This window comes from Pezoporus flaviventris, unplaced genomic scaffold (assembly GCF_033815535.1).
Source record: "Pezoporus flaviventris isolate CSIRO_AGI_PZ_B2104156 unplaced genomic scaffold, CSIRO_AGI_Pfla_v1 ptg000213l, whole genome shotgun sequence".
NCBI classification, from domain to species: domain Eukaryota; kingdom Metazoa; phylum Chordata; class Aves; order Psittaciformes; family Psittacidae; genus Pezoporus; species Pezoporus flaviventris.
Genome location: NW_026892761.1, coordinates 5,229,839 through 5,255,581, shown reverse-complemented (window position 1 = coordinate 5,255,581; position 25,743 = coordinate 5,229,839). Strand labels below are relative to the sequence as shown.

At 50.8% G+C, this 25,743-nt stretch overlaps 1 protein-coding gene across 1 annotated transcript; it reads right to left on the bottom strand.

Moving 5' to 3' along the window:
• Positions 1 to 1,756: 1,756 nt before the first annotated feature.
• Positions 1,757 to 21,465, bottom strand: ADA (adenosine deaminase). Its single transcript, XM_061442117.1, has 11 exons — positions 21,388 to 21,465; positions 13,935 to 13,996; positions 10,798 to 10,920; positions 10,500 to 10,643; positions 9,594 to 9,709; positions 8,020 to 8,144; positions 6,274 to 6,345; positions 5,898 to 5,999; positions 5,143 to 5,210; positions 4,556 to 4,685; positions 1,757 to 3,537 (listed from the first exon to the last, which is right to left on the bottom strand). Exons 1-11 carry the CDS (start codon positions 21,421 to 21,423, stop codon positions 3,436 to 3,438), a joined length of 1,080 nt encoding a protein of 359 aa, XP_061298101.1. The 5' UTR covers positions 21,424 to 21,465; the 3' UTR covers positions 1,757 to 3,435.
• Positions 21,466 to 25,743: the final 4,278 nt, after the last annotated feature.

Genomic DNA, 25,743 nt, shown 5'->3' with positions numbered 1-25,743 from the left:
TGGGGTTTTTTTCTGCCTGGATGTTTCCTCTTCCTTTATTTTGCCTTGTAGCTGATTGAGCTGCAGCTCAGGGTGGTTACACCAGCTTCCCCTCGTAAGGAGATACGGAGCTGTGTTACAAGCCTCTTCCCTTTGGGTCTGCGAAACCCCATGGGTGTGCAGCACCCAGATGGAAGCAGATGCCATTGGGCACAGAAAATCCTAAAAGTCTGCCCCCCCATTCCCAACTTTGCTGCCAGGCAGCACCTTTCCCATGGGTGTCTCCACATTACTACCGCAGATAGCCAAGCAAAGGCTGGCTGAGCACTTGGCCAACTGGTCCAGACACCAGCAGAAGAAGTGCTGCTGGGAAGAGGTGTCCTCACCCAGTGTTTCACCCAGCTGGGATACAGCTATAGCCCGGCTGGGGTCTATGGCCAAACACAGGCACACAGCAAAGCTGGCCTGAGAAATACTTTCCACTGGTGACACAAGGACAAGCATCACCCTGACAGCCTCGGGCAGAACTGAATGTTACGAGTTTGGGATTTATCAGAGAAAACAAGGCCATAAATAAGCAGAGAAGCAGTTGCCAGACAGAAGACTTGTCTGTGGGCCTCCAGGAAGTGATGGCCACAGGGCCAGCACAGAGCTGTCCACGGCTCCAGCCCCCACAGGAAACAAGGATTTGGCAGCCAGGTAGCAGCTGCAGCTGCTGCTTTGGCAGCTGCAAACCAGCTCAGCTGCCGGAGCTGCCTGGATGCTATTGCAGCTCTGTGCCCGGACGGCGGCCAAGAGCCTGCTCCCATTTCCCCACACTCAGAGGCAAAACAGCAGGCAGCTCCTGCGCTTGGCTGACCACACAGTCGGGTCTTTAAGCCCCATTTCCAGCTCTCCTCACTGCCACTGAACAGTATTTCTGGCTCATGCTGACACACACAGAGAAAGCTAAAAGGCGGTGCAGGAGGACTGTGCACCAGGCAAGACCTCCAGCAGTCAAATGTGGGCTAATCTTAGCTCTCCTGGTCAGAAAATATCTGTCCCAGAATTATATTAGGCAGGTGATTAGCCTGTTGGCCAGCTACCCTCAAAGGACAGGCGAGAGGCATCAGGTTCCCCTTGCAAGTGAAAGAGCCAGCCCTGCCGCCGCAGCCGATTGTGCTCCAAGACCAAGAGCACTGGCTTAATCCAGCCACATCCTGACTTGCAATGTTGTTGAGCACACAGATGCTCCCAGCCTTTCATTTCATTGAACACAGGGGCATGCCAGACCCCCCAGAACTGTTACTGAGCACCAAACGATCATAAAGTCTTTCAGCAAACACACTCCCCTGCCTGTGGGACAGTGCAGTCTGACAGCCAGGCAGCCCAGGCTGCACCACTTCTGGCTCTTGGCATCAACTGACACTGTAAAACTTGGGTGACAGGGAATAGAGATTGTAAAGTACTTTCAATACATGCCAGAAAAAGTGAGAGCACCCAGTGATGGCACTGGGGCCACAAAGTGACACGTATCCCTTTGATCACCAAAAGGAAAAAGGATCCGTGAGGTTGGAACAACCTGCATCCATAAATCCAACTCGTCCATGGTGAGGGAGCAGACGCACCTTTCCTCTGGCTGTCAAAGTGCTCTGACCTGCCAACAGGAGATCAAGGATCAGGCTGCCAAAGCCCTATCACACCTACCAATTGGCTCTCATGTTCTAGCAGGGGTAAGCTGGCTCATGCTGTGGACCACAGATCCTAACAGCCACCCTTGAACAGAAAGGCAAGAGAGTTTATCTTTTAATATAAATCTGTTATTTTATTAAGCAGGATTAACAACCAACTGTCCAGCATCCACACAAGCAACTCATCTTCAGAAACAATTTTTGGAGAAAAATTACCTAAAAAGCTTGGTTCTTACTGCAATCATACTCTTAAAAGTGATGCTTTATCATTTGCTTTATAAAAGTAAGAAATTCACTCTCATATCCATCTATCTACTATATATGTGTATATATATGCACCATGTACTTCAGAGATGAGCATTTTACTCGAAGGACAAATACGGAAGCCCAGAAAGATGGGAAATACTCCCAGGACGTGGTCGCTGCTGGCTGAGACTGGACCAGTCTCACACACTGTCCATGGTAATGGTGACCACGGCCCCTTGTCAAAGGCAACTTTTTGGTACAGTATCTTTGGAGTAAGCATCTTGGCAGATACCTGGGATGCTAAAGCACACCACACGCTCATGTAAGAAAAGGATGGTCTCTTCTCTGGGTGCACAGCTCTATTGCATGGTAAGTAAAACCACTGTAATGCACCAAAATAACTTCGGAATTTTGGTGAATGTCTCTGTATAAATTCTCCACCAAACAGAAGAACTGACTTCTAGTCAGTGTTGTGGTTGAATGAGAAGCGTTTCAGGTGGGACCCAAGTCAACACGTAACAGTGGGCCCTAGCTTATTAATTTACTTACTCAGTTTTAATAGTGCCTAAAGATTGTCAAGTCAGGAAGAGGGCAGAGTGGTTAAAACAAGCAATCAAGCAATCAATCAATCATGGTTTTCCCAAGTCCTAAACAAAGATCAAGGAAGAGCAAACTGCAGTTCATAGGAATCCTCCAGGATGAGTACAAAACTGGGAAAAATCCCAGAAGGCAGATTTTGGCCCAAAATGCTAAAAATCTGTTCCAACTTCCTATGCATGTGAGCCCATGGTCATGGCCAGCTGTGAGCACACAGCCCAAGGTGTGTGCTTCTACAGCAGTGACAACGGAAGGCATGAGACACGAGTCCTTTACCAAGAAAGATGCCAAAACCCTGTGGGGTTTTTTAATGCCCTTCAGACCTGTGCACGGGCAGCAGCACCAGCGCCCAGCCTGTTCCTGTTCCAGTCTTGTTAGTACAAGACTAACCCTGGGTAAATATAGCTGTGGCCAAACCCTCCTGCCCACGCGGATGGGAATAAAACCTCTGTTTCTGAAGTGCCTGCGCACTCCCTGTCAGCTCTAACACAGCTTTTCCCTAGAAAGGTGAAGCTTAACTTAGGTCACAGGCACAGTTAAAGTGGTTATTTCTGCACTGCAGACAAGGGCTAGGCAGGTCAGTGGGGCAGGACAGATAAAGCAGGGGGAGAGGAGGAAAAAAAAAGCATGGGACATTCTTCTGTTTGCATTTGCAGTAGAGAAACACTGGCAGATGAGGAAGGGTGTCAGGCCAGGAGGCAGTTTCAGTCTGCTTGACCACCAGCAAGATAGGAAACTGGATATCCACTGGGGAGAGGGTTTATGGGGTATAGGTAGGGGTATGTGATAATCTCATTCTGTTTATCACTGTAGGGGTTAACACAGGGCTGCCAGGAATAGAGACCAACCCTGGGCACCTTCTCCAGGTGCTCCCACTAGCACTGAGGAGAGTCAAGCACGCATGAGGAAGGGCCACCGCTCCATGCTGGCTCGCGGGGATGGGTCACGATGCATTGGGGACCATCCCATAGGCTTCGTACAGCTTGTTGAGCAGCTCCTGCTTCTCCTTCTCAGGTAAGAAGCTGGACTGAGCTGCGTTGATGTTCTGGGGAGGCAGAGGGGCAACATAAGGGAGACGTTAAGATACATCAGATATGAACACATGGTTGTGCACATCCCAACATCTGGCTCTGAGCACCAACAGGTGAAGGAGAGTGTAAAGTTTCCGCTCCAAGATTCATTTCCACAGCCTCATTTTACAAAGCAACTGCTCTGGCCCATCACTTGCAGCAAATCCCAGAGGAACAAGGCAGGTGCAAAGCAAAGGCCTTTAAATACTTGGGAGTGTTTAGGATATGCACTTTAGACCTTCTCCTACACTCCCAGCTCCCGTTTGGACAAGAGCCTCTGCTGGTGGCTGATGTGCTGCCCCTGGGACACAGCCTGGCTGTGCAATTTAACCTGCTCATCTGACCTGTGCAGGGATAACCTGGCTTTTGCAAGAGCAGGAGGACACCAGCAGCAGAACAGCTGTGGATCCAGCATCCCAGAGCTGTCCTGGTTCCTCCTTCCAGACCCAGAGAGTGATGTCTGTAGGAGAAAGGGACTCATTTCTCCAGCCAGAGCTGAAAGCAGGACTGATGCTCTCTTGTAAAGCGCATCCTGCACTTCCCAATCTGATAAAGTATCTTGGGAGTCATGCAGGTGGAAGTGCTGAGCATGACTCTGAATGCAAACCGGGAAAGGTTCACTTGGTAACCAGGTCTTTCTGTTTTGGGTGAATAGAAAACAGAGGATGTAATCAAGAATTTGTTTCTAGCTCAGTTTTGTATGTTACGCATACAAAAACTGCAAACACTTCCATACCTGCTGAATCTCTCTAATTTCAGAGCCAGGCCTTGAAATAAGCTACCTGCAATTCAAAATCCAGAGGAAAAAAAAAGCAACAGGCACCTTCCTTCCTTACTGAAGAGACCTGCTGTGAGGACATCAGTGGACAGTTTCCACTGTGACCTGTTCCCCATGAAGCCCAAAACTTAACCCCTTATCATATAAGGAAACATAGTGGGTGGTGCTGGGCTGCACTGGGACATCAGCAGAGCATCCAGACAAGGCTGACGTACCACTCTCTTGAACTCCTCTTCAGTGAAGCCCATGTAGTCCTTCACTATGCTGTAATCCTTGTAAATATTGGAGTTAAATATGAGGGGGTCATCCGTGTTTATGGAATAATTAGCACGATCCTTCCTAAACCTGCAATGAAAATGAGTTGAACCGGTGGGTAAAACACTGGACACAGCACTGCCCATACATTTCTCAGGGTAAAATGCAGTAACAGAGACCTCACGGCTCTCCCTGTAGCTTGCACTGCTGGACACAAACACAGGGCTCGGCTGGTCTCACCACCCCTCTTGAACCAACCTGCTTCTCTGGTGTAGCAAGGAGCAGGGCATCTCTTACCTAAAGGTTCAGCAACCTCAGCCCTCACCCACCAACCAGGGCTAGTGGCCAGCATGCAGCATCTCGTGCCCCACAGCTCTGAGCAGGGGCAGGAGGGACAAGACAGAGCCCCACATCCCCTCCAACTGCACCGGATCCCTCTATGCCAAAGGATGCAGTTAGATGTGTGTTACCTTTGTAAAGCAATAAAACAGCTATAACCAACCCCACTCCTGGTTATTTAAGATTGCACATAATTGAGAAGTCTTACTGTGCTACTGGGTGTTTCCCAAAGTCCGGAAGACATGCACCAGTGAGATAACTGGACCAAGGACAGACCTGTTTGGGGAAGTTAAACATGAAAACTAGAATCAGCCACGCAGATCTGAACCCCACCTGTGTACACAGATAGCTATGCATGCTGGTAAAGCCAGATACAGGTTTAGAGCTTTGTTCATAGCTACCCCTCAGCACTACTCCAATGGACCAGTGCACATCCCAGGACATGGATGCAAAGAGCCCACAGCCCGTGGGACAGCACAGAAGCTGGTGGGGTATTTCCCATGACGAATCAGCCATCAGCTGTGTGCCAACCACAAAGAAACCACAGACAAGTATAGAGATATATTCCATATATTAGCTGGATACACCCATTCTGGAGAAAAGCCAAGGAAATCTGTCCATTCACAGTAACTCCCAGGAACTTCCACCCTCCAGCCAGACAGACTCCAGTAACAGCAGCCTGATTTGTGGGAGGAGGAGCCTGCAGGCTCGAGATACATAAATTAGTGAATAAACCCTCCAAAACATAACCTCATCCAGACCAGGTTCCATTTCTCCCTGCTACGTGCCTCCTGCAGGCTGCTGGGGCACCAGTGCAAAGATCCCAGCCAGCCGTCCCCACCATTTTTGCTGAGGAGCTTTGGACATCTGGATTCAATGGCAATGTCACCATACACGTGGTCAGCACTCGGGTGTCAGGTCGTGTCCCTGGCTGTAGCCCACATTCCCAACAGACATCCTTACCTCAAAATGCATCTTTGCTCTCAAGAGCTCCTTGTAGAGCTCAGGATCATCCAGGACACGGTAGCCATGGCCAATGCGCTCAGCCTTCAGGAGATAAACTGCCTGGGGAGCACAGGAAAAGCACGCACAGCCTCCGAGCACCAGCTCTGCTCCTCCCTGCCTGGAGGTCCCTGCCCACCACAGGTACAGCCCGTACCACTGAGCCAGCATCAGGAGGTTCTGCTCCGAGCTGTCGGGGCCAGATCTCTGCCTGTCCCTGAAGTTTGCTCTGCTATGAATATGGAGGGGAGCTGAGCTCCTCTATCCCCGGTGCTTCGGATGCCAGGGCATTTCCCACCTCTGCCCTTCTCTGCCCCATACCAGCAGCAACTTGTACCTCTTTGATCATGGCAGGCGGGCCGGCCTCCCCAGCGTGGACAGTACGGTGAATCCCACATCTTTCAGCTTCCTGCAAAGCAAAGGAGGACGCGCTCCTGTCCCATCACCTGCAGCAAGGTCAGCAAGTCCCTGGGCTGGCACCACTCACAGGGCATAGCAAGCAATAGGGGTCTGTGCAAAGAGCCCCCACATCACAAGCCCTGTGCCCTGAGAAGCGCACATGCTCTGCTATAGCACAGGCTGTGAGAGAAGAGCTCAGCAATACCACACACAGAGAAACTTAGAAAGCCTGGTTACCTTCCCCTGGAGCCCAGCCAGAGCCCTTAGGGTCTTTTATTACCAGATGAGCTCACCACTGCCTCCTCTCCAGACAGCAGCAAGCTCGAAGCTCTCCTTCCTCCACCCACTTGCCCTTCTGCATGAACCTCACAGCAGTTCCTGTCTTTGGAACTTCCACCTCTCTGGCTGGCTGCAGCCAAGTGTGAGAACTGAAAAGCCCCCATGGCAGGGATGAAGGGATGCTCAGACACCAGCACCTCCCTCTTGCAAGGGGCTGGGGATAGAGGCAGCCCAGCCAGGAGGGGAGGCTGCAAGCTCCATCTTGCAGCAGACACCTAGGTTCAGTGAAGGACAGGCCAGACTCTGCCTGGGGCATCTACAGAAGAGCTCCATGTACAATGACCTGAAAGGCGCTCTGTGCTCTCTGCATTTAAGAGAGTGTTGATTTTCCCCAAAAAGCTAATTTTTGACACTTTTAAATGAGGAAGTCCCTCTGGCTGAAGTACCAGACCGAGAAGAGAGACAGACTCGCACCAGCCCAGAGATCTTCCACTTGTTTCTACACAGGATGAAGGAAAACCAGAAACTCTCACCCCTGCACTCCCAAGAGATCCCTAACTATTCCAATAGGAGCCAAGGATACAAGCAGAGGGGTCAGGAAGAGCACATGCTTCGGTACCCTTCCCACTAACCCTCCTGTCTGCCGAAGCCTAAGCTCCTCCACTTAGGAGAGAGCTCTAACATCCATCCATCATATCCTCCCTGGAGTGCTTTAATCCCTTTTTCAACCCATTTGTCCAAGGACACAGTGCTTCCGTTGGCTTCTTCTCCAAGGATCTCTATTTCCTTGTACATGGTGGTCCTAGAATCCTTGGCTCTATGCTTCCCCAAGAAAGCCCGGTGTCATTTCAGACCTGAGTGCTGCTTGCAAACTGCCTTTTTGGCAGCAACGGTGCACAACCTCCTCTTCCACTGATGCAGGGGTCCAACAACCCCAAAATCCCACTGGCAAAAGAAGCAAGGCAGGAAGCTTTCCCTTCCAGCCACTGCAAAGCACTGAGGTCCAGTGAGAGTCTCAGACCAGGCTCCTGAAGCCGTTCCAGCACTTGCATTTGAGATCACCAGATAAAAGCACTTCAAACACGCAGCTTCTCTGCTTTGGGTGATTTCTGCCAGACTGGAAAGGCCAGTCTCTTCCAGCCTTGGCTGTGGCCCCAGGAGCAGACCCCAGCATGCCTATCTCCAGCCCTAAGGCCATGTTTAAGCAATGATGCCTGTCATTAATCATTCAGGAAATGCAAACAAATACTTCTGCTATTTAATGTTTTCAATAGCTGCAATGAAGTTTTAAGCTGTCCCAGCTGTGTGCAGTTGCAATAACGCACTGTGTCCCCCCTCACACGCATTCATTCCCTCAATAGCTAGTTTTTCATACAATTTCTTTTCAGCAGCTTATTCAACAAACCTCATAAGCCTTCTTATGCTCGGAGGAATCCTCCACTTTTAGAGACTCATCTCCAGCCAGGTCAATGGCCACCACAGAGTTGTTTTGATACTTCTTGCAGAGCTCCACCACCTCTGGAGACCAGCCTGGAAGAGACAGCACCAGGGTTCAGCAGAAAGCATTCATCAGGGTCACACCTCCAGCATTCTCCTCAACAGATCTTAGACCTATAGCTATAAGGGTAGGAGAGCTATTTTCTTTTTGGTGCTCATAAAGAATGCTAAAAACTCTTAGAAAGTTCTGTCATCTTCAGTCAAATAAAAGCTGCCAACTCAGTCCATTACCAATGAAAGGGAAGTAAAAATCATTTACTAGACATAAAACTGCTCCCAGCTCTAAAACTGTTCTCATCATGGTTTGCTGCTCACTTTGAGCAGGTGAAAAGATAAAATAGAAACAACCTCCAACCATGGTGGTGACTGCTGCAAGCCCAAGCTGAACTGCACAGCCCAGGTGCTATAACATGGTGCATGGAAGAAATCCTTTAACTCGCTCCCAAGCTTTCATGCCATCCCAGGCTGGGCAAAGGAAGAACCAGCCTTTCGGATGTGTTGTGTCACTGAGGAGTTCAGGCTGGGAGGGATCTCTGGAGTCCCTGTAAGAGTCAGCCCTGTCCTGATGCAGAGCATCTTCAACTCCCCCAGACAAGAGGATGGATACTACTCCTGGTGGGAAAGAGCTGGTCAGCATCCTGTAAGACTGACTTTTAACACTCACAGAGGTTTATCTTATGGCATCAGTGACAAAGAGTAACACGTGGCCAGCGACTACTTTCAGAGCTATCTCTGATCAGGATAGATAACCTCTGAGAAAGGACATGCATTTACCAGCTCATATAGCACTTACCTACCCTTTGCAAAAAGGCCAAGAAACAGATAAAGAGCAGTGTTAATTATTAATGGGCACCTGCTGTGTACCTATAATCCCAAAATCATACCAACACATAAGAAAACATGTGCAATTTCATCTTCATTTTTCATCAGTTTCCAACTCACTGGGTTAGAGCTATTATTCTATTAACAAGTTTAATATGAGCTAGTCCTTGCTGGCATCTCTGCCATTCTCTCAGCAGTTCATAAATTACAGGTGGCTTCTCACTGTGCAGCACATCCTGAATGAGGCACCAAAGACTTGTATTGAGCACATCACTTGCTCTGGGTAAGAGCTTGATGCAACCACTCACTGTGGCAATGGCTTCAACTGGCCCAAGGAGAGCTGCAACCTTTGGGCAGGGAGCAAGGTATGGGCAGAAATCACACCTTCCCCAGGAGAGGAAAGAAGAACCCATCTTTCAGATACTGGTTGTACCCAGAGACCCCCACTCTCACATCCAGCATTCCCCATAGTGAAGGGAGCAGAGGACCTCCACCAAGACAAAAACTACTCCTCAGCGCTGTCTGGTCCCACCCTGGACTCAGGGCCACAGGACTGGGGCTTTCCCTGCATTTCTGTGGGGACCTGAACCCAGGGGACGTCACCCCCCGCCACGCATCAGGGAAGGGGAGCAGAGCAGCAGGGGAGCTGCAATACATTACTTGGCATATGGCGCATGCAGCATAGAATAGACCTGGCTTTGATGCGGAAATCCCTTTCTCCATCCTGGAGCCCCTGATTTACGAGGTTAACAACTTCATCTGGAGTGAGGTCTCCCCTGCGGAGAAGAAAAGCCATCAGCGTGAGGCCACATACACACCAGGGAGGCAGGCAGGAGCCACAGGTCCAGTCCAGCATCCCTATGGGACACCCCATGCAAAACCCAGCCTGCCTGGGGTCCCACTCACCTTAGCGTCCAGAGGAGCCCAATGAGACTGCCCAGAGCTGAACAGCACCTTTTACATACATGCCATGCCCAGATCTACCACGTCAGGCAAAGATGATAGAAAGATTTAGAAAAGCCTCAGGGAACCAGATGCCAATCCTGCCCAAACAGAGGAACCCACTCTGCCAAAGCATCCTATTAGGGTACACAAGGGCCTGCAGCTGGGCAGAGCAAGCACAGGGTATCAGTCCCCATTACAGAACATTTGCAAGGGCGACAAAGCCCAGCAGCAATTTAATCAGAGGCACATATCACAGAGAAGATGACATGCAAAGAAGGGATCAGATCACCAGCCCCCTCCAATATATCCATCATCTCTACCAGCTCAATTTCACATTCTGCAGGCAGGCAATCCATATCTGAGCGCTGCTTTCCCCCATAGAGAGAACAGCTTCAGCCAGAAGCTTAAGCACAGCTGCTCTGCACCTGCAGAATTTGGTGCACAAAGCAAGAGACATTAAATCATAGCAGCACATGGGATTTTCCATCTTGCAGTATCTCTATCGATGGGAAAGAGAGGTGGAAACATGCTGGCATAGGAGGAGAGACGAGGTTTGGTTACACCAGACTCTGGCTGGCCACCATGGGCCGTGCCTTCTCCATGCTTAGTGGGATCACTCACTCGGTCTGGCCCCAGGGGATGGGATCCACGCTGCAATTGGCCAGGAGGTGAGGGCTGTACCGGACCTCCACATAGATGACGCCTTCCTTTGCTTTCGTCTCCACGAGCTCGTAGGCGATCCTCCTCACTGCCTCACGGTCACCCCTGCAGGGACAGCAATGGCACCCATCACTGGGGCCCGTCACCACCCTCGGGACACACTGGGGATGCTTGGAGGTGACCTCCAAGGCTGAGCAATGTCAGCCAACGGGTCCTGCCATGGGATGAAGGCGAAGAAGCAAAAAAGCAGAGTACTTACGCAATGGCAGGCATGTAGTGATTAAACTTCTCTAGGAACTGGGTAAGCGTCAGTGGTGTTTTGTAGCTGACATGCTTCAGGAGGTCATCAACAGTGCTGCCAGGGAGAGGAACCCCTCTTTTCCTGGAAATGAAGCCACCTGTTACTGATGGGGAAGGCTATCACATTTTCAATCAGTCTATTCCATTCAGCAATCGCATCCCGAGCTGGCAGCTTTAACCTCCACTTCTTCACCGAAAAGATACAGCACATGTTGTCCTTCCAAGATCTCCCTGCAGATACAGCCCTGAATCTCAGCGGGGAGGACGGCAATCCAAAACACAGGCAAAGCACAAACAAATCGGATTACAAGCGCAGACTGAGCTGGCAGGAACACAGCCAGAGCACATTTTAAGCTTAAGGAGAAGTTCATCTAAAGGGGCTCTGGATTATTTATTTCTTGGCATCTCCCAGTCCCAGCAGCAGAATTACCAAGATTCTTTAGAAAAGTTAATTTCCACTTATGCAGACTCAAAGGCTTGAGAAGTCATGGAGATGCTCCCAGGCCCAGGATTGTGCATGGGTTTAATGCAAGTGAGCCTGTTCCCAATCCCAGTATCATGGTGGCATCGTCTCCGATGTGTCTACCTCCAACAGAGGAGCAAATGGCAGTGCCAACAACTGCTCTCACCAAAAGGATGGTGATGGTAAAGCCACCTAAACACTTCCAAGAGGGAAGAAGCCATCTTTCCCTGGAGCACCTGGAGTCCTGGTTGGGTGGAAGTGTCCCTGGTGGGGTGACAGCCAGCCAAGGATGCCTCACGCTTCCTGGGCAGGCTTTGCCACCTGCACCCTGTTATCCTGCACACACCAACCTAAAATGGTTGTAATAACTAGACATTTGTTTTTAATCCTCTTTCTTGCCATGCTGAATTACAGCAAATTGATGTGTCTTTGCTAATAAAGACACACTGACAGCTTTAGTGTCCTGATGCAGCAACCATCCCGATCAGCAGCTTGCAGGGAAGCAGCCCAAGGGCACTGGGCTTAGTAAACATGGCTCACTGCCTGCTTGAGTAGAAAGGAAACCAGCCCCATGCTCAGCCTTCACATACAACCTGCACAGATTAACCTGCTGGCACTCAGCAGGGGATGTTCATCACTGCTAAGTTTTCCTCCCCATATTGCTGTTTCCACAGTACCAACACATCTGCTCCAACCCACATCTTCCTCCATCTGCCCAGGGAAAGTTTCCTACAGCAAAGCCATTTCCTTGACCTCTTCCATGTGTTCCCCAAAGGATTGCCTCCACAAAGCCTGTACTGACAGTGCTTTGGGATGACCCACAGTGTACAGACATTGGAGTCAGGCTTTGGAAACTGCTGCTGCCCCATCCAACCTGCGGGTAGCTGGAAGCCTTCCTACAGCAAAGCTGCCCCAAGGGAACGTGCTCTTGCCCACTGGAACCTCAGTGTCCTGCCCAGAGCTACCTCCAGCCATGGCAGCACCATGCATATTGTCCCACTGCAGAGAGAGCACCTCTCCTGGGGACACCCAGTGCGAGGAGGGGTCTGGCACAGCTCTAAACCCCTTGGCTGGGCAGGGGGGATGCAAAGCCTGACCCAGACCTAACAGAATTGGAGCCACAGTTTCTAAAACCAGCCGAGTTCAGCCACTGCCCCTCAGGACTCGTGCATCCCAGCAGCTCCGTGGTCAGCCACCAGCTGGCAAATATATTTCCAGCTCTTTACCTTTAAAAATAGACCACAAGCAGCTTCCTGTGCCCAGGATGAGGTTACTGAGGCAGTGCCCTAGAGTCCTGCACTGCCCCACGGCTTTCAGATCTGTGTGAGCACTGGCTCTGGAGCCCATGAATAGCACAGCCTTGCTCCACCCGAGGGCTGGCAGCGCCAGGGGATGCCAAGGGCTGTTTAAAAATAAGAGGAGACTCAGCACACACTCAGGCAATGAAGGTTTCTGCCCTAAGCAGGGGAGAAGCACAGGATCCTCAGATGGCTTCTGCCTCCTGGGCTCCTACAACCCGCCTGGGGACTACACCAGCATTTCTCCTTTGCTGAGAGGACCCAGCAGAGCCCCAGGGAGCCAGCACCAACTCTTTCCATTGCACCCCACCAGAGACATGGGGAACCCTGACTCAGCTCATTGTGCCAAGCTCCTGCAACCAACAAGATGCACATCTCTGATCTAACCTGCCTACTCTGACTACACTCAAAATGTATGGCAGCTCCCTGCAGAAAGAGCTACTTTTATAGAGTATTCCCTTCCAGGACTGGAGTCTGCTGGGCTCATGGGATGCCAGAACCACTTCCTATCCTCCTCAGGACTGATTCCTCCTCAAAGTACCAGAGTTTTGGCCAAGAGCTGTCTCCTGAAATCATTAAGCTTGCCACTTTCTCCACCTGAGGGTATCTGTTAGTCTCCATTTAGCCTTTTGAACAGCTGGAAGAAGCCTTATGTTTACTTTGCTTACAACCATGAAGCCAGGCCCTCGCACCAGTTAATCATTACCCTGGTGCTTCTCCCACAAGCTACACTGAAGCAAGAAGATGCACGTGGGCTCTGTCAAGGAAATAACCTTTTAAGTCACTGCCAAGTGCTTTCCTGGGTCACACAAACATAACTCCTTGGCTGCTGGCACCAGGCAGACAGCGTGGGGTTCAAAGGCACACAGCAGTCGGGGGGGCAGGAACACCCAAGCTGGTTTCTCCTCGCAAGACTATGGTCCAGCACCACCACCAAGGAGATGCTCCCAGCCCCCTTTCATTACACTTGCTTTTGCAGTTAGGGATGTGAAAGGAGAAATAAGAATACACTGACTGCTGCCTCCTGGGCACACTTCAAAGGCTGACAGCTCAGTTTATGACACATCTTCTGCACTTTGCTCACAGCGGCACCTCTTAGCTTGCCCGGCTCACAGGACCAATGACCACCACACTTCTGCCACAGCACTGCCTTTTGAGATGTGGTCATAGCTCTCACACCAGGCAGCCAGAGGACCCAGCACCAGCCAGGTTTGCTCCTGCACAACCAGGGGGAGAGCTTCCCCAGCCTGCCTCTTCTGCTGGAGAACTGGACAAGCAGAAGGAATGATACTTTTGAACTGCAGTTCCCAGAGCTTTCTTCCCCCTACAACTCACCTGCCAAAGTGCAGGATTGTTTCTGGTCTAATGGCTCCATCCAAGTGGACATGAAGCTCTACCTGCAATAAGATAAAGAGAAATCGGTAAGGTACTCTTAGTGCTGCAGCAAAAGTTTAGAGATAAGCAGCTGGTGCTCAAATGGGTATAAATGCAGCCAATACAGGGACAAAGCCGTGACAAGGCAGCAAAAGAACCATTTAAAATATGCATGCATTATAAAGTTTATTTTCCAATAGCTAAGTATTGTCTAAATATCTTCTTATTGCTGCTGCAGCTCACACATTTAATGGATCCTTAAGATTTATTCTTTTTCCAGTCATTTTCAGGACCAGCCCTATCCCTATTTAGGTTGCATGGCTTAAGAAAAAAGCAAACCCCAAACACCTTTGCTTTCCAGCTTGCAGCTCCTTGAATTCACAGACACCCGAGCACCAATTCATTTGTTCAGAATAAGAATGCAAAACCTCTGCCTTCACTTCCAAGAACCAGCTTCTCACACATGGTTAATTGCTTGGCATTATCAGAGATTACAGGGTTTCTAATCCCATACGTGGTCACCATGGTACAAGGTGCTGCAAAAAGTAAAAAGAACAAGCGTTGCCCCATCCAGCTAAGAAGTTGGTTTCAAAATACTTCAATTTTGGCTCACTAAAAACAAGCCAGTAACAGATCTCTTCACTCTGAAACCCCATTATAGCTGAAACAATGGATTTTGGAGAAAGAGCTCCAGAAAAACAAAAGCAAGCTTTTCTTATTAGGCAGCTAGGAGGAACATGACAAAAGTAATTTGGAAGTCCAACTGAGAAGGAAAATATTAGCTGTAAAACGCTTCAGCTCAATCTTCATATTTCCAGACCTGTTTTCAGTTTAAGCAATGGAATAGCCTACAAAATACATATTTTGAAAGAACAGAGCAGCAACTTAATACACAAAGTTCTTGTTAGCTATAACATTGTGCCCATTTTCCTGTATAGGTGTCTGCTGCAGGATGCTGAGGATTCAGAATGGGGCTGGATATTTGCACGGATAACTAAACCACTCAGGATTACTAACTAAACCCACAAACACTCTAGTGTCAGGTTATGTATCAAGCAGTAACAAATGAGGAGCTGGAAGGAAAATAAGCAGTCCTTACAAGCAGGGTAATGGATAATGTCAGCCTCTAGATCTTTTCTCTCTCCTCTGAAGCATCCACAAACAGCTGACACCAGCTCGACACTACTGGCTCAGCTCCCGCTGCAGGGCTGGCAGTGCCCATCTCTGCAGTGTGCAGTGATGCTCATGAGCTTGCTCCATCTCCACCTCCTCCCGCAGCCCTAGATGCTTGCTGTGAAGTTGGAAACACCCATCTCCTGACTCTTGGCCAGCGTTTGCATTGACTGCTCCTGCTGCAGGTCACCGTTGCTGGGGTGGGACAGTGCTTGGGTTCAGGCCACCTCCATGGGGTGGACATGAAACTACCATTGAAATGTGCACCAGCAAGATTCAAAGTGCAGGTGCCAGGCTCAGGACAGCTCAAGCTGCTGATCCTGCTGGCTCAGGGGTCATGAATACTGCCACAGACACCACTGCTGGCAGGTTGTAAAAATATATCTCTGTCACTTCTCCTTAAGACTTGATCTGAATCAACAGGGATGAAGATTTTTTAAAGGGCAAAACCTGATCTTTCCCCCCAACTCGAGTTACACAATCCTGCTTATGAGGACTAAATGTCCTGAGAAGCAGCAGGTAAAACAACAGTCTATGGGCATGATCTGCATCGCCAGATGTGGACGCCTGGCACGTTTTCCACTCTTGAGCTCTGATTCCTGTTTCCAAATCATGCAAGCTCCATTCCTTGAGGTTTTCAACAGCCCTTGTGACCCTCTGATGGAATTACAGGCTTGAAACTTGCTTGGGCTGGATACAAAACCCAAGCAACCCACACACAGAGCTCATCTCACTCCAAGCATTTCTCAAGTGCTTCCTGCAGAACACCCCAGTGTGACACTTCCATCAATGCAAAAGCAAATCCAACAGTGTCCTTCATCCCTGCACCTCCTTCCGCCACTACTGCTGGTGAGATGCTTGTAAAGCAGCAAGATTCCTCTCCAACACCACGAACAGCTTTTCATCCCCTGCTATGCATTTATTTGTGTCTTGAAGACCTACACTAAGTGCTAAGAAACTCTTGCGCAACACTGCTTAATCCAAACAAATCGTGGGGTTCCTCAAGATCAGTGCTTGCTTGCAGATGAGAACGAACTTATGCTATTGAGATTACCAAAGGACATTCAAGAGAAGTAAAGGTTTGCCTACAAGGGTCTCCACCAAGAGCCGGACACAGATAAGGATGCAATCAGCAGAGGCACAACGCAGCAGCTCAGCTCCCCCGGGCGCCTCGCTCCCAAACCCTGCAGGCTTTGGTCAGTGGGAGGCTGCTTGCTGCAGATTACATTTCAGCTCTCTTCCTGCGTGTTTGTTTTGGGTAAACAAGGCACAAGACTTTTCCAGCTACAAGTGGGTGACATGACCTTGCTTTGAGCCAAGGGAAGTGGCCAGATAAAGATGAAAGAGTTTTCTCTGAGCTGCGGCTCCAGGCGACAATGCCTCAGCAAGCAGAAATGAGGCAAAGGCAGGAGCCCGGTGCCTCTTGCAGGGCTCTGCTCTTGGGCACATACGGAGGTCCATGCGTATATGGTCTCCCACCCAAACCCCTCCGGTTTATTGGGAGAAGACGCCTGCACACATAGATTAAATGGGAACTCAACACTTGGCCCAGGACCCAAACAGCACCACAGCACCCGAGAGGAGCCTTCAACCATCCTGGGACCAGTGGTGCCTCCATTTCTGACAGCAAACCTGCAGGCAGTAATGTTTGCTCTGATGAGGAATGAGAAAGCAGAGCTCTCCAACGCTTTCCTAGGGCAGGAGCTCTGCTCTTTCTGCAGCTACAGTGAGGACCCTCAAGACCATCTTACTGTAGACACCCTTCAGCCCTTCTTCCACACCTCCTCAGCACTGTGAGCTCAACGACCATCAAATCACCACACTGCAATGCAATAGAATCTCCGAGTTTCACTGAAGAGCTGTTGAAAGGACAACTCTTGAGTTGAGGGATGAGGTCAAAAGATGTAACTGGCCACAAATTGTGCGCCCTCAGCACAGAGAGCCCCCAGCGAGGCGGTCACAGCAAACCCAGCGCTTTCCATTTTTATGCAAAGGAAGTTTTAGCTCAACCACAGCACGTGAGCCGCCAGGGCAGATAGCAGCAACCCAGGTCAGATTTAAAAAAGCAGAAGTTTGAAGGGCTCTGGGTTGACCTCTGTCTTCTGAAAACACCAAAATGTTTTCTTTGAGACTTCATAAGCCTCACAAAAAAAATCCAGCATAAAATGCGGGACTGCAAACGAGCACATGCCGGTCAAAGATCAACTCTGATTACTTTTAATATAGTGAAATTAAGGGGGAAAAGTTAACCAGAGTATTTGCAGCTACAGTCAACCCATCAGAATTTCTCTCTTACTCTACGGTTTGCTCAGCGGACCATGGCAGAGCTGGTAACTGCTCAGTTTGCCTACCATGCGGCATAAAAAGTACCATCCAAGCTAAGGGAACGTCTGTATTAGGCGGTTTTAGGGTCTTTCAGAAGCTATACACAATGAACAAAGCCCTAACACCGTGACAAATTAACACCAGCCTCACCTTTTATTTTGATGGTTTCCAGCAGATGTTAATAAATAATCCAGGCAGCTGCTAAAGTTGCATCATTTTAAAACCCTTAGCAGTGACTTTGCTCGGGATTATTTATGAGCACATTAAAAGGTGATAATTTAAAGTTCACTCTATTGATCTCTGTAATAACTGAAAAACAGAGTAATTACAGCTGTCATTTGTCAACTGTTAGGTACACCTGGCTGGAAAACATTAACAGAGAGCAAAATTCAACGAGAGGCAAGACGAATGCAAATCACTGCAAAAAGAATGAACTGTGTTCCCCAAATCTGGGTTTATGAAAGCATGCTGCTAGGAGCAATTATCCTCACCAGAAACTCACTCCAAACGCTCATTCAGAAGCAAGAGGCAAGCACGGATCAAGAGTGATGTGAAGTGGAAAAGCCACAGTATTATCCTTAAACCTGATGACATCCACGGATGCGTTTCGGAGCTGAATCTGCCCTAAGCTTTAAGGCTTGAGCCTTTAAAAGTGAAACGTGGGAGAATGCGATACCCACATGACACACTGCCTCACTGCAAGAAATATCTGTGCTTTCTAGACAAGCATTCACATGATACATGGGTTTGGTGACCTAGGGGGAGGAGGATGCTCCCATGTACCTTTAGTACAATCCCTCGTGGCACCAACTACTCAACCTCCATTGACCTCGATACGAGGCTCCTGGTACCATTAATAGATGATGGTGGTTGTGCCTCACCCTCCTGCAGGGGTGGCTCCCATAGGTGGTAGGGCCATGTCCCTCCCCAAGCCATCGCACACCTCACACGTGCATGTGGCTGGAACGAGGCAACACTTCAGAGCAATAAAGAGTCCTTGCACTTTGTGCAGCACCAAGCCAGCCTCTTGCTGCCATCACGTTTGGCAAGCAGCTCCAGGATGGCTATCTGAGAACACGCCCACACATTACTGAAGGGATGAGCATGCACACCACTGTGTAAGGTATAAGAATCCTCTTTCTTTAGTTATGACTCTTTTAAAGTTCTTTAGATTTTGTACCCAAGGCAAGTACCTGTTCCTGTCAGCTCGGCACAGGTCTGTCTTGAGCAGAGGAGGTAGCAGGGAGCAGAGCAGGCTGCCCACCCAAACACCACCAGGCATAGCAGAGCAGGCACCTTTGGTGCCATCCACATTCGGTCACCAGGTGCTCTCCCAACCACTAACAGGACACACAGAGCTACACCCAGTTTGGCCATCTCTCCCCATTCCCAGGTACGATGGGCATGTCAGAGGTAACTGCCTCCCTTTGGATAGGGACAGGCCCAGGCACGCTGTCACATACACAGGGTACCCCGGGAGGGCTTGTGGGAACCCCTGCCCCACATAGCCTGATGCTTATTTCGGAAACAAGCATCCAGTGGCAGAGCCACACCAGCTGCTGGGAGGGTGCATGTTGGTCCCGTCCTGCTCCCAGCACGGCTCAAGGCACACAGGAGAAGAGCATCGTGAGTCCTGAAGCCCCAGAGCTGGACTGCAGGGAGAGGAGTCAGCAGTGAGCAAGAACACGGACTCTGCTCTGGTTGTGGAACAGAGAGGGAAGAGCACGATGGTTGGCGCTGAAGGAACAGCAGTCTTTTCTGCTCTCGCATGGCCTATGGTAAGCAAGGCTCAAAGCAGCCCCAGCAGCTCCCTGTTCATCAGCTGCAGTCACTGGAAGTCAGCGAGTTCCCGAAAAACACGGACGCAGCCCCGGCCCCACATTCAGCCAGGGCTCGAAGCGGCTCCAGTTACCAGAAACATCTCTAAAACACAAAACTGAGCATTCCCAATGGCAGAGGGTCCAGAGGAATGAATAGGGCTCATTTACTGACTTCAGACCCATTTTTTTCCCCCCAAGCCTGACTTAGCAGGTTCACAGGACTGAAAGGGACTGCCTGACTCAGGAAAACCAGTCTCACAATTGCCGGCAACCAGACAACAGAAGCCTGATCTTAGCAGTCAAACCCTGCATGGCTTTTCCTAGGTCTCTCTCTTTGGCATCCCGCTCTCCCACATAGTGGGAAAGTAGGAAGAAGCACAAGTGAAAGAAAACTTGCTTCTTTCAGCCAAAAGCTTAAAATCACTGGGGCGAACCAACAGCTTTTGTTCTTAGTGGAGCTGATGAATCATCTCCCAAAATCTAAGTAGCTTTAGAAAGGGTTTAATCATTAGTAGATATCAATGTGCACAGGATGTTGGTATCAAGGTTTGCCTTCTATTGCATGGGTCACTTTCCCTGAGCTGGAAACCTTCCACAGTGATGGAATGAAACTTGAATCAGACCCACGCACACAAGCTTTTCCAGCTACGCTGGGCCTTCTGGGTGCGAGCTCAAACTGAGAGATGAATGGTTTGGGAGCAAGAGGGGATGCAAACAGCAACAAAATTAAAACCTTTTGGGTTTCTGGAGGCAATCTTCTCTGCCCTGGCCCCTCATGGCGCACTATGATCCCCAGCCTGCCTGGCAGTCTGAGCTGGAGCAAACCTGCTCCACACACCAGCTTACTCAGGCCACGACCCAGAGCTGCGCTGTCCGGCAGCACAGGCAGTGCTCTGCCATCAGACACAGGGTTACCGCCAAACAAATCGGTTTCATCTTCTTCCCTCTCAACTTTTTTATAATCTGATTAATGAACATGTTACCGTGCGATACTACTCGAGATGCACTTACACAGCGCACGGAAGGAGCGTGACTGGCGCGCCCTCTGCAAGCAGCCACCAAGATAAACATCTTGGGGCCCTGAAGAATAACCGAACTGAATGTTTTAAGAGAAAACAGCCACCACCACAACCCCCCCAAATCAAACCCACAAACCCAAACCCCAAACATAAAGGAAAAGAGAGAAAACGGCTGCTTTAGCAGACCCAGAGCACGGTTGCAGTGCTCAGGGCTTGCCTCTCCCACAGCCGTGCCCACCCCATCTCCGGCCGGGGGACCCTGGCTGGGGGGACAGCTCCTGCGGGGAGCCGCGGGCCGGCACCGCGGGGTGACTCCTCGGGCACAGCCTCCCGGGGCACGGCCCCGCACCGCCCGGCTCTTATCCCGGCTGCACGTGCGGCGGCTCGGCCCCGCGGCACGTCCCGGTTCAAACCCCGGGAGCATGACCCGGCCCCCAACCCCGGGGCACAGCACTCCAGTACCGGTGCTGGTCCCAGTTCTCATCCTCGGTACATGCATGCCCCTGCTCCCAGCTCCGCTGCACAGCACCTCAACCCCGGTACTTGTCCCGGCTCTAACTGCCAGCGCACGTCGCGGTGCTCAGCCCCGGTGCATGTCTCGGTTCTCAGCCCCGGTGCATGTCTCGGTGCTCAGCCCCGGTGCATGTCTCGGTGCTCAGCCCCGGTGCATGTCTCGGTGCTCAGCCCCGGTTCATGTCTCGGTGCTCAGCCCCGGTGCATGTCTCGGTTCTCAGCCCCGGTGCATGTCTCGGTTCTCAGCCCCGGAGCATGTCTCGGTTCTCAGCCCCGGAGCATGTCTCGGTTCTCAGCCCCGGAGCATGTCTCGGTGCTCAGCCCGGTTCACGTCTCGGTTCTCAGCCCCGGTGCACGTCGCTGTGCTCACCCCCGGTACATGCATGCCCCCCGGTGCCCAGCCCCCGTCCCGGTGCACGTCGTGACTCCCAGCTCCGGGGCACAGCACCCAACCTTAGCGCACGTCCCGGTTCTCACTCCCGAAGCATGCTCCCCTTCTCAGCCCCGGTGCAGAGCCCCTCAGCCCCAGCGCACGCCGCCGTTCGCGGCCCGCCGCCACCTCACCTTGGGGTCCTCGAAGACGCGCACACCCCGCTCCATGCTGCCGCCACCGCCGCTGCTCCGCTCCTCTCCGCCGCCGCCCCGCCCCGCTCCCCCGGCCGCGCTCTCCCGCCCCCTGCCGGGCCCCCCTTGCCCGCGCAGCACCCCCGGTAACGCGCGCTTCCCGCCCGCTCCCGTTTCCTCCGGGGGGAGCCCCCGCTCCGACGGCAGCACCGGAGGAGAAGGGAGCGCAGCTCGCAGGGCCGGCGCCGCGGGATCAAGCCGATGCAACAACATTTGTTTTAACCTAAAGAGCACTCAATTGTTCAGCTTAGGAGTGATCAGAGCTGCTGCTCGGTGACTCGCTCCTTTTGTCCGAGGGCTTTTCAGACTTGCTGCGTTCAATAGAATCATAGAATCAGAATCAAACAGGTTGGAAGACTTAAGATCATCAAGTCCAACCATTACCACTGCCAAGGCCACACTAACCCATGTCAATTAGGGCCTCGTCTACACAGTTTGTGAACACACAGGGATGGTGGCTCCACCACTGACCTGGACAGCCTGTTCCTCTTGGTGAAGAAATTACTCCTAACATACAGTCTAAACCTCTCCTGGCACAGCTTGAGGCCATTTCCTCTTGTGTCACTTGTTAATTGCAGAAAGAGACCAGGTGCCTCCTCTCTCCATTCTCAGGTCAGGCAGTTGTAAAGAGCAATAAGGTCCCCTGAGCCTTCTCTTCTCCAGACTAAACACCCCAGTTCCCTCAGCTGCTCCTCATAAGGTTTTTGCTACACCCGCTTTTAGCTCCTGCAACCTCACAGCATTTAATGTCTTATTTCTAGTGACCTGACCATGCTCCTCCATCTCCTGCCTTCTTCTCCCATAGGTGATGCACATGGCAGCCCACATCATCAACAGTGGGGTGGAAAGCCCTGCTCCCCCCACCGAGCACGGCTTCCCTGATGCTGAAGACAGCAGCACTTCCAGCCACTCCTGTCCTGGAGAACCATTTAGCTGAAGAAACCACTCACCAGTGAGCTGTGAGGAGCATTCCCAGGGTCCTTGTGCGGCCCTGGCTGAGATGAGACCTGAGCTGCCCAGAGGCGCTGAGCAGGAAGGTGATGCTTCCAAAATCACAGCAAAGCCAAGACCCACAGTTTAGTTCTGCAATGCTAGAGCTCACCTGCACGGATTGAGGCCACCCTCAGACCACAGGCGGGGTCTGTGGGGAGCATCAGAGGTGAAAATCACTGTTCAACATAAAACACTGTTATTACTCGCTCTGGCATGTAAGCACAGAAAGCGCTCAGGGCTGTAGGCGTGAACACTACCACAAATGGCTGGAAAATAAGGTTTTCTCTTCTCCTTCCCCAGCTGTGTTTACACCAGAGGGACACTGGAAACTGGCAGCAGGGGTTAGCTATGCTGGAGCCCTGCCCTTGGGGACACGGAGTGCTGGGCACTCCTCTGCTGTCACAGCCACACTGCCACCCCAGCCAGGTGACATGAACCCTGAAAGCAGGGCTGCACCCTGGTGCAGTGAAGGCAGAACAAGCTTCAGACTCATTGCTCTGCAGGGAAGTGCCACTTTGTCACTCCTCCCCAGCTTTGCCATGAGAGCAGTGATGGAATTCCTGCCCCAAAGCCAAGCAGGCATTGAGCAAACTGCAGTTTTTCAGTTCAAATCCCGAGGTCATTTGGGTATGTGCACTGCAAGCGAAGCCCGTGGGAAAAGCACAGGGCTTGGCTAGGGAGGAAGGCTCATCAACATGTTCTCTTTTAATAAGTACCACCCTTCAGAGGTGCTCTGACTGCGTCCATACTGGAGAGATGAAAGCCCATTAGCCACAGCTAACTGGCAAAGCTATTCCTTACAAAATAGTGACTGGCAAGGGAAAGTAACCTTTAACTGCCAAGCACGGTGCCAGCACCACTCCGGGCTTTCTGGAGCTCGTGGCATGGAGCAGCACTACACCCGGCATATGGGAAACCAGCGGGAATAAGCAGCAGGTAATTTCTGCATTAATACTTGTGATTTCCATAGTCACCGAGAGGTGACATTGTTCCAGGCTTCCAAAGCTTTGAGAGTGCTGAATTTAGGTAAAACACAGAGGGTCTGGGCAGAAATAAAACGCTTGAGTGTGCAGAGTACCAACTGAGTGTGAAAGTGTCCCTGGGCAAGGCATGCTGTGGCTCCCATGGACTGTTTCACTTCCACACCACAGGCTTCCTTAGCAGCCACTTGAAAAACATCTGTTTTGCCTGAAGAACATTCCACTGCATCACATAATTGAGGTCTTACTTGTGGTTCAAAGCATCTGTACCATAAATGGTCCCAGTATGAATACATGGTGCTTTCTTAATAGTCTTTTGTGGTTACAGCCTTGCTCCATGTGTCATCCACACTGGGAGGACAGTCATCACTTAAAGCCTTTATTTGAGATTTAAGGAAATTACAAGGTAAAAAAAAAAGCATGTGGGTAATTTTCTGCTGAGAGAAGGGTTAAGAAAGGTCAGAAAGACAAATGGAGCTGAACTGGCCCCACTGACTGGGAATGGTGCAGTAAGGGTTTTCATAGGGTTTTTTTTCTGCTTAGCAAATACATGTGTGCTGCAGACTCAGCTCTTTCCAGGAGTGTCAATACCAGGACCATATAGTGCAGTCATTGCACACAAGTGTTGCATAGCCTTATAAATAAGGGTTGGGCTTGGGCTGATTTTAATTGACCTGACCCTGATCCACTTTATCCATCTTTACCACTGGCTTAACTGGGAAGTTGTGGTAACTGCTGTGCTGTTGACACTTACTGAATGCTTTCCTATGGAGAACACCACATGTCCCTGCAACCAGAGGGCTCAAGAACAAGTCTGTTATTTAATGGTCAATAACAACTTCCTACCTGGGAAGCCAGAGGGGCAACAACAGGGATCTCTGTTCCACCCAAACCCTTGCTTGGATGTTTGTGTCAGCCCTACACTTCAGACCTCATTTGCTTTCCCTTCCAGCTTGGTCATACCTTGGAGTCACTTGTTAAGATAGACGGCCCTGTGTTGGCTTCAGCTTCAAAGAATGGTGCTTTCTGAAGTGCAGAAGAGACCAAACCCCTCTGTTCTTCAGCACAACAGATGCTCCCCAGAGCCTTGCTATGAGGAGTGAGAAGCAAACAACTCAGGAGGAAAATGCAAGTCATGAAGGGCCCCAGTGTGCTTTTGCTCACTTGGCTCACATCCCTGCCTGAGCTGGGAGCCTCTCCTGACCCCTGCACACAAGAGGACGCACATCTGGGCAGCTGCAGGAGCACCGGATCTGCTGGCATGAGGGTGAGGGATCAGTGCACACACTCGCAGGGCTGGGGGATGCAAGAGGCACCCTGGGCTGCGTTACCACATATAGAAGCCACCACAGGACAGCAGGGATAAGAGGGATGGGGACACATCTCGTGCTTGGAGTGGCCTGCGCTGGGGCCACTCCTGGGGAAAACAACTGCTCACCTGCACAGCCTGCCCATGGCTCCGGTCTCTGCTGTTTGTTCATCTTTGCATTTTTAGGAAAAGCCAAAGCTGCAATGTAGGGGTAAAACTGACGTTGGAGGCTCTCCCAGTGCTTATTTCGCAGGAGCTATATTTAAGCTGCCCCCTTTCTCTTGCCCCACAGGTTAATACCAGCTGTGTGTCAGGGTTGCTGACACCTGCAAAGAGCTTTCCAAACAAAGAACTGTGCTTATGCTGGGCTTAGATATTTAATTATTTTTTAAATGGTACCTTACTGTTTTGATTGGGGTTTTTGTTTGGTTTTTACCGGGTACCAAAGAGTGTCACAGTGCAGCTCATTCTAAGTGGCCAAGGGAAGAAAAAAGTGGTTACGTCAGTTAACTCTACCAGTAAGATACTACAAATGCTGCTGTCATGTATAGACATGACCTGCTGCTATACTGGTCATATTTGCAAGCACAGACACTCTCAGCCCAGACATCCATTGCTTCTGCAAAGGTTTTGTTTTGAGACAAAGCCTTAACTTATCTCAGCATTTCCCATTTAACTTCTGCAGCTTCCCCACAGCACAGGGAAAACCTCTGCCCCAGGCGAGCCCCACCAGGCCCCACACTGGAGTCACTGGTGGGAACTCAGCTGTGACCTGCTGGGGATCACAGCACCCTGTGGTCAATGGGAAAGGCAAAACCCCAGTGGAGGAGCCCGCTTCCCAAAGGGACCTCATTTCCCCTCTGCACTCAAGCAGATCCAACAACATTGGCTTCTAAAAGCAGAAGCAGGTCCTGCATCACACCATGGTCCCAGGCAGACTTTCCCCAGCTCTCCAGCAGCAGGGAGTAGGAGATGGGTTTTTCCCAAGGATGTTCATGCAGCTGCAGCATCAAG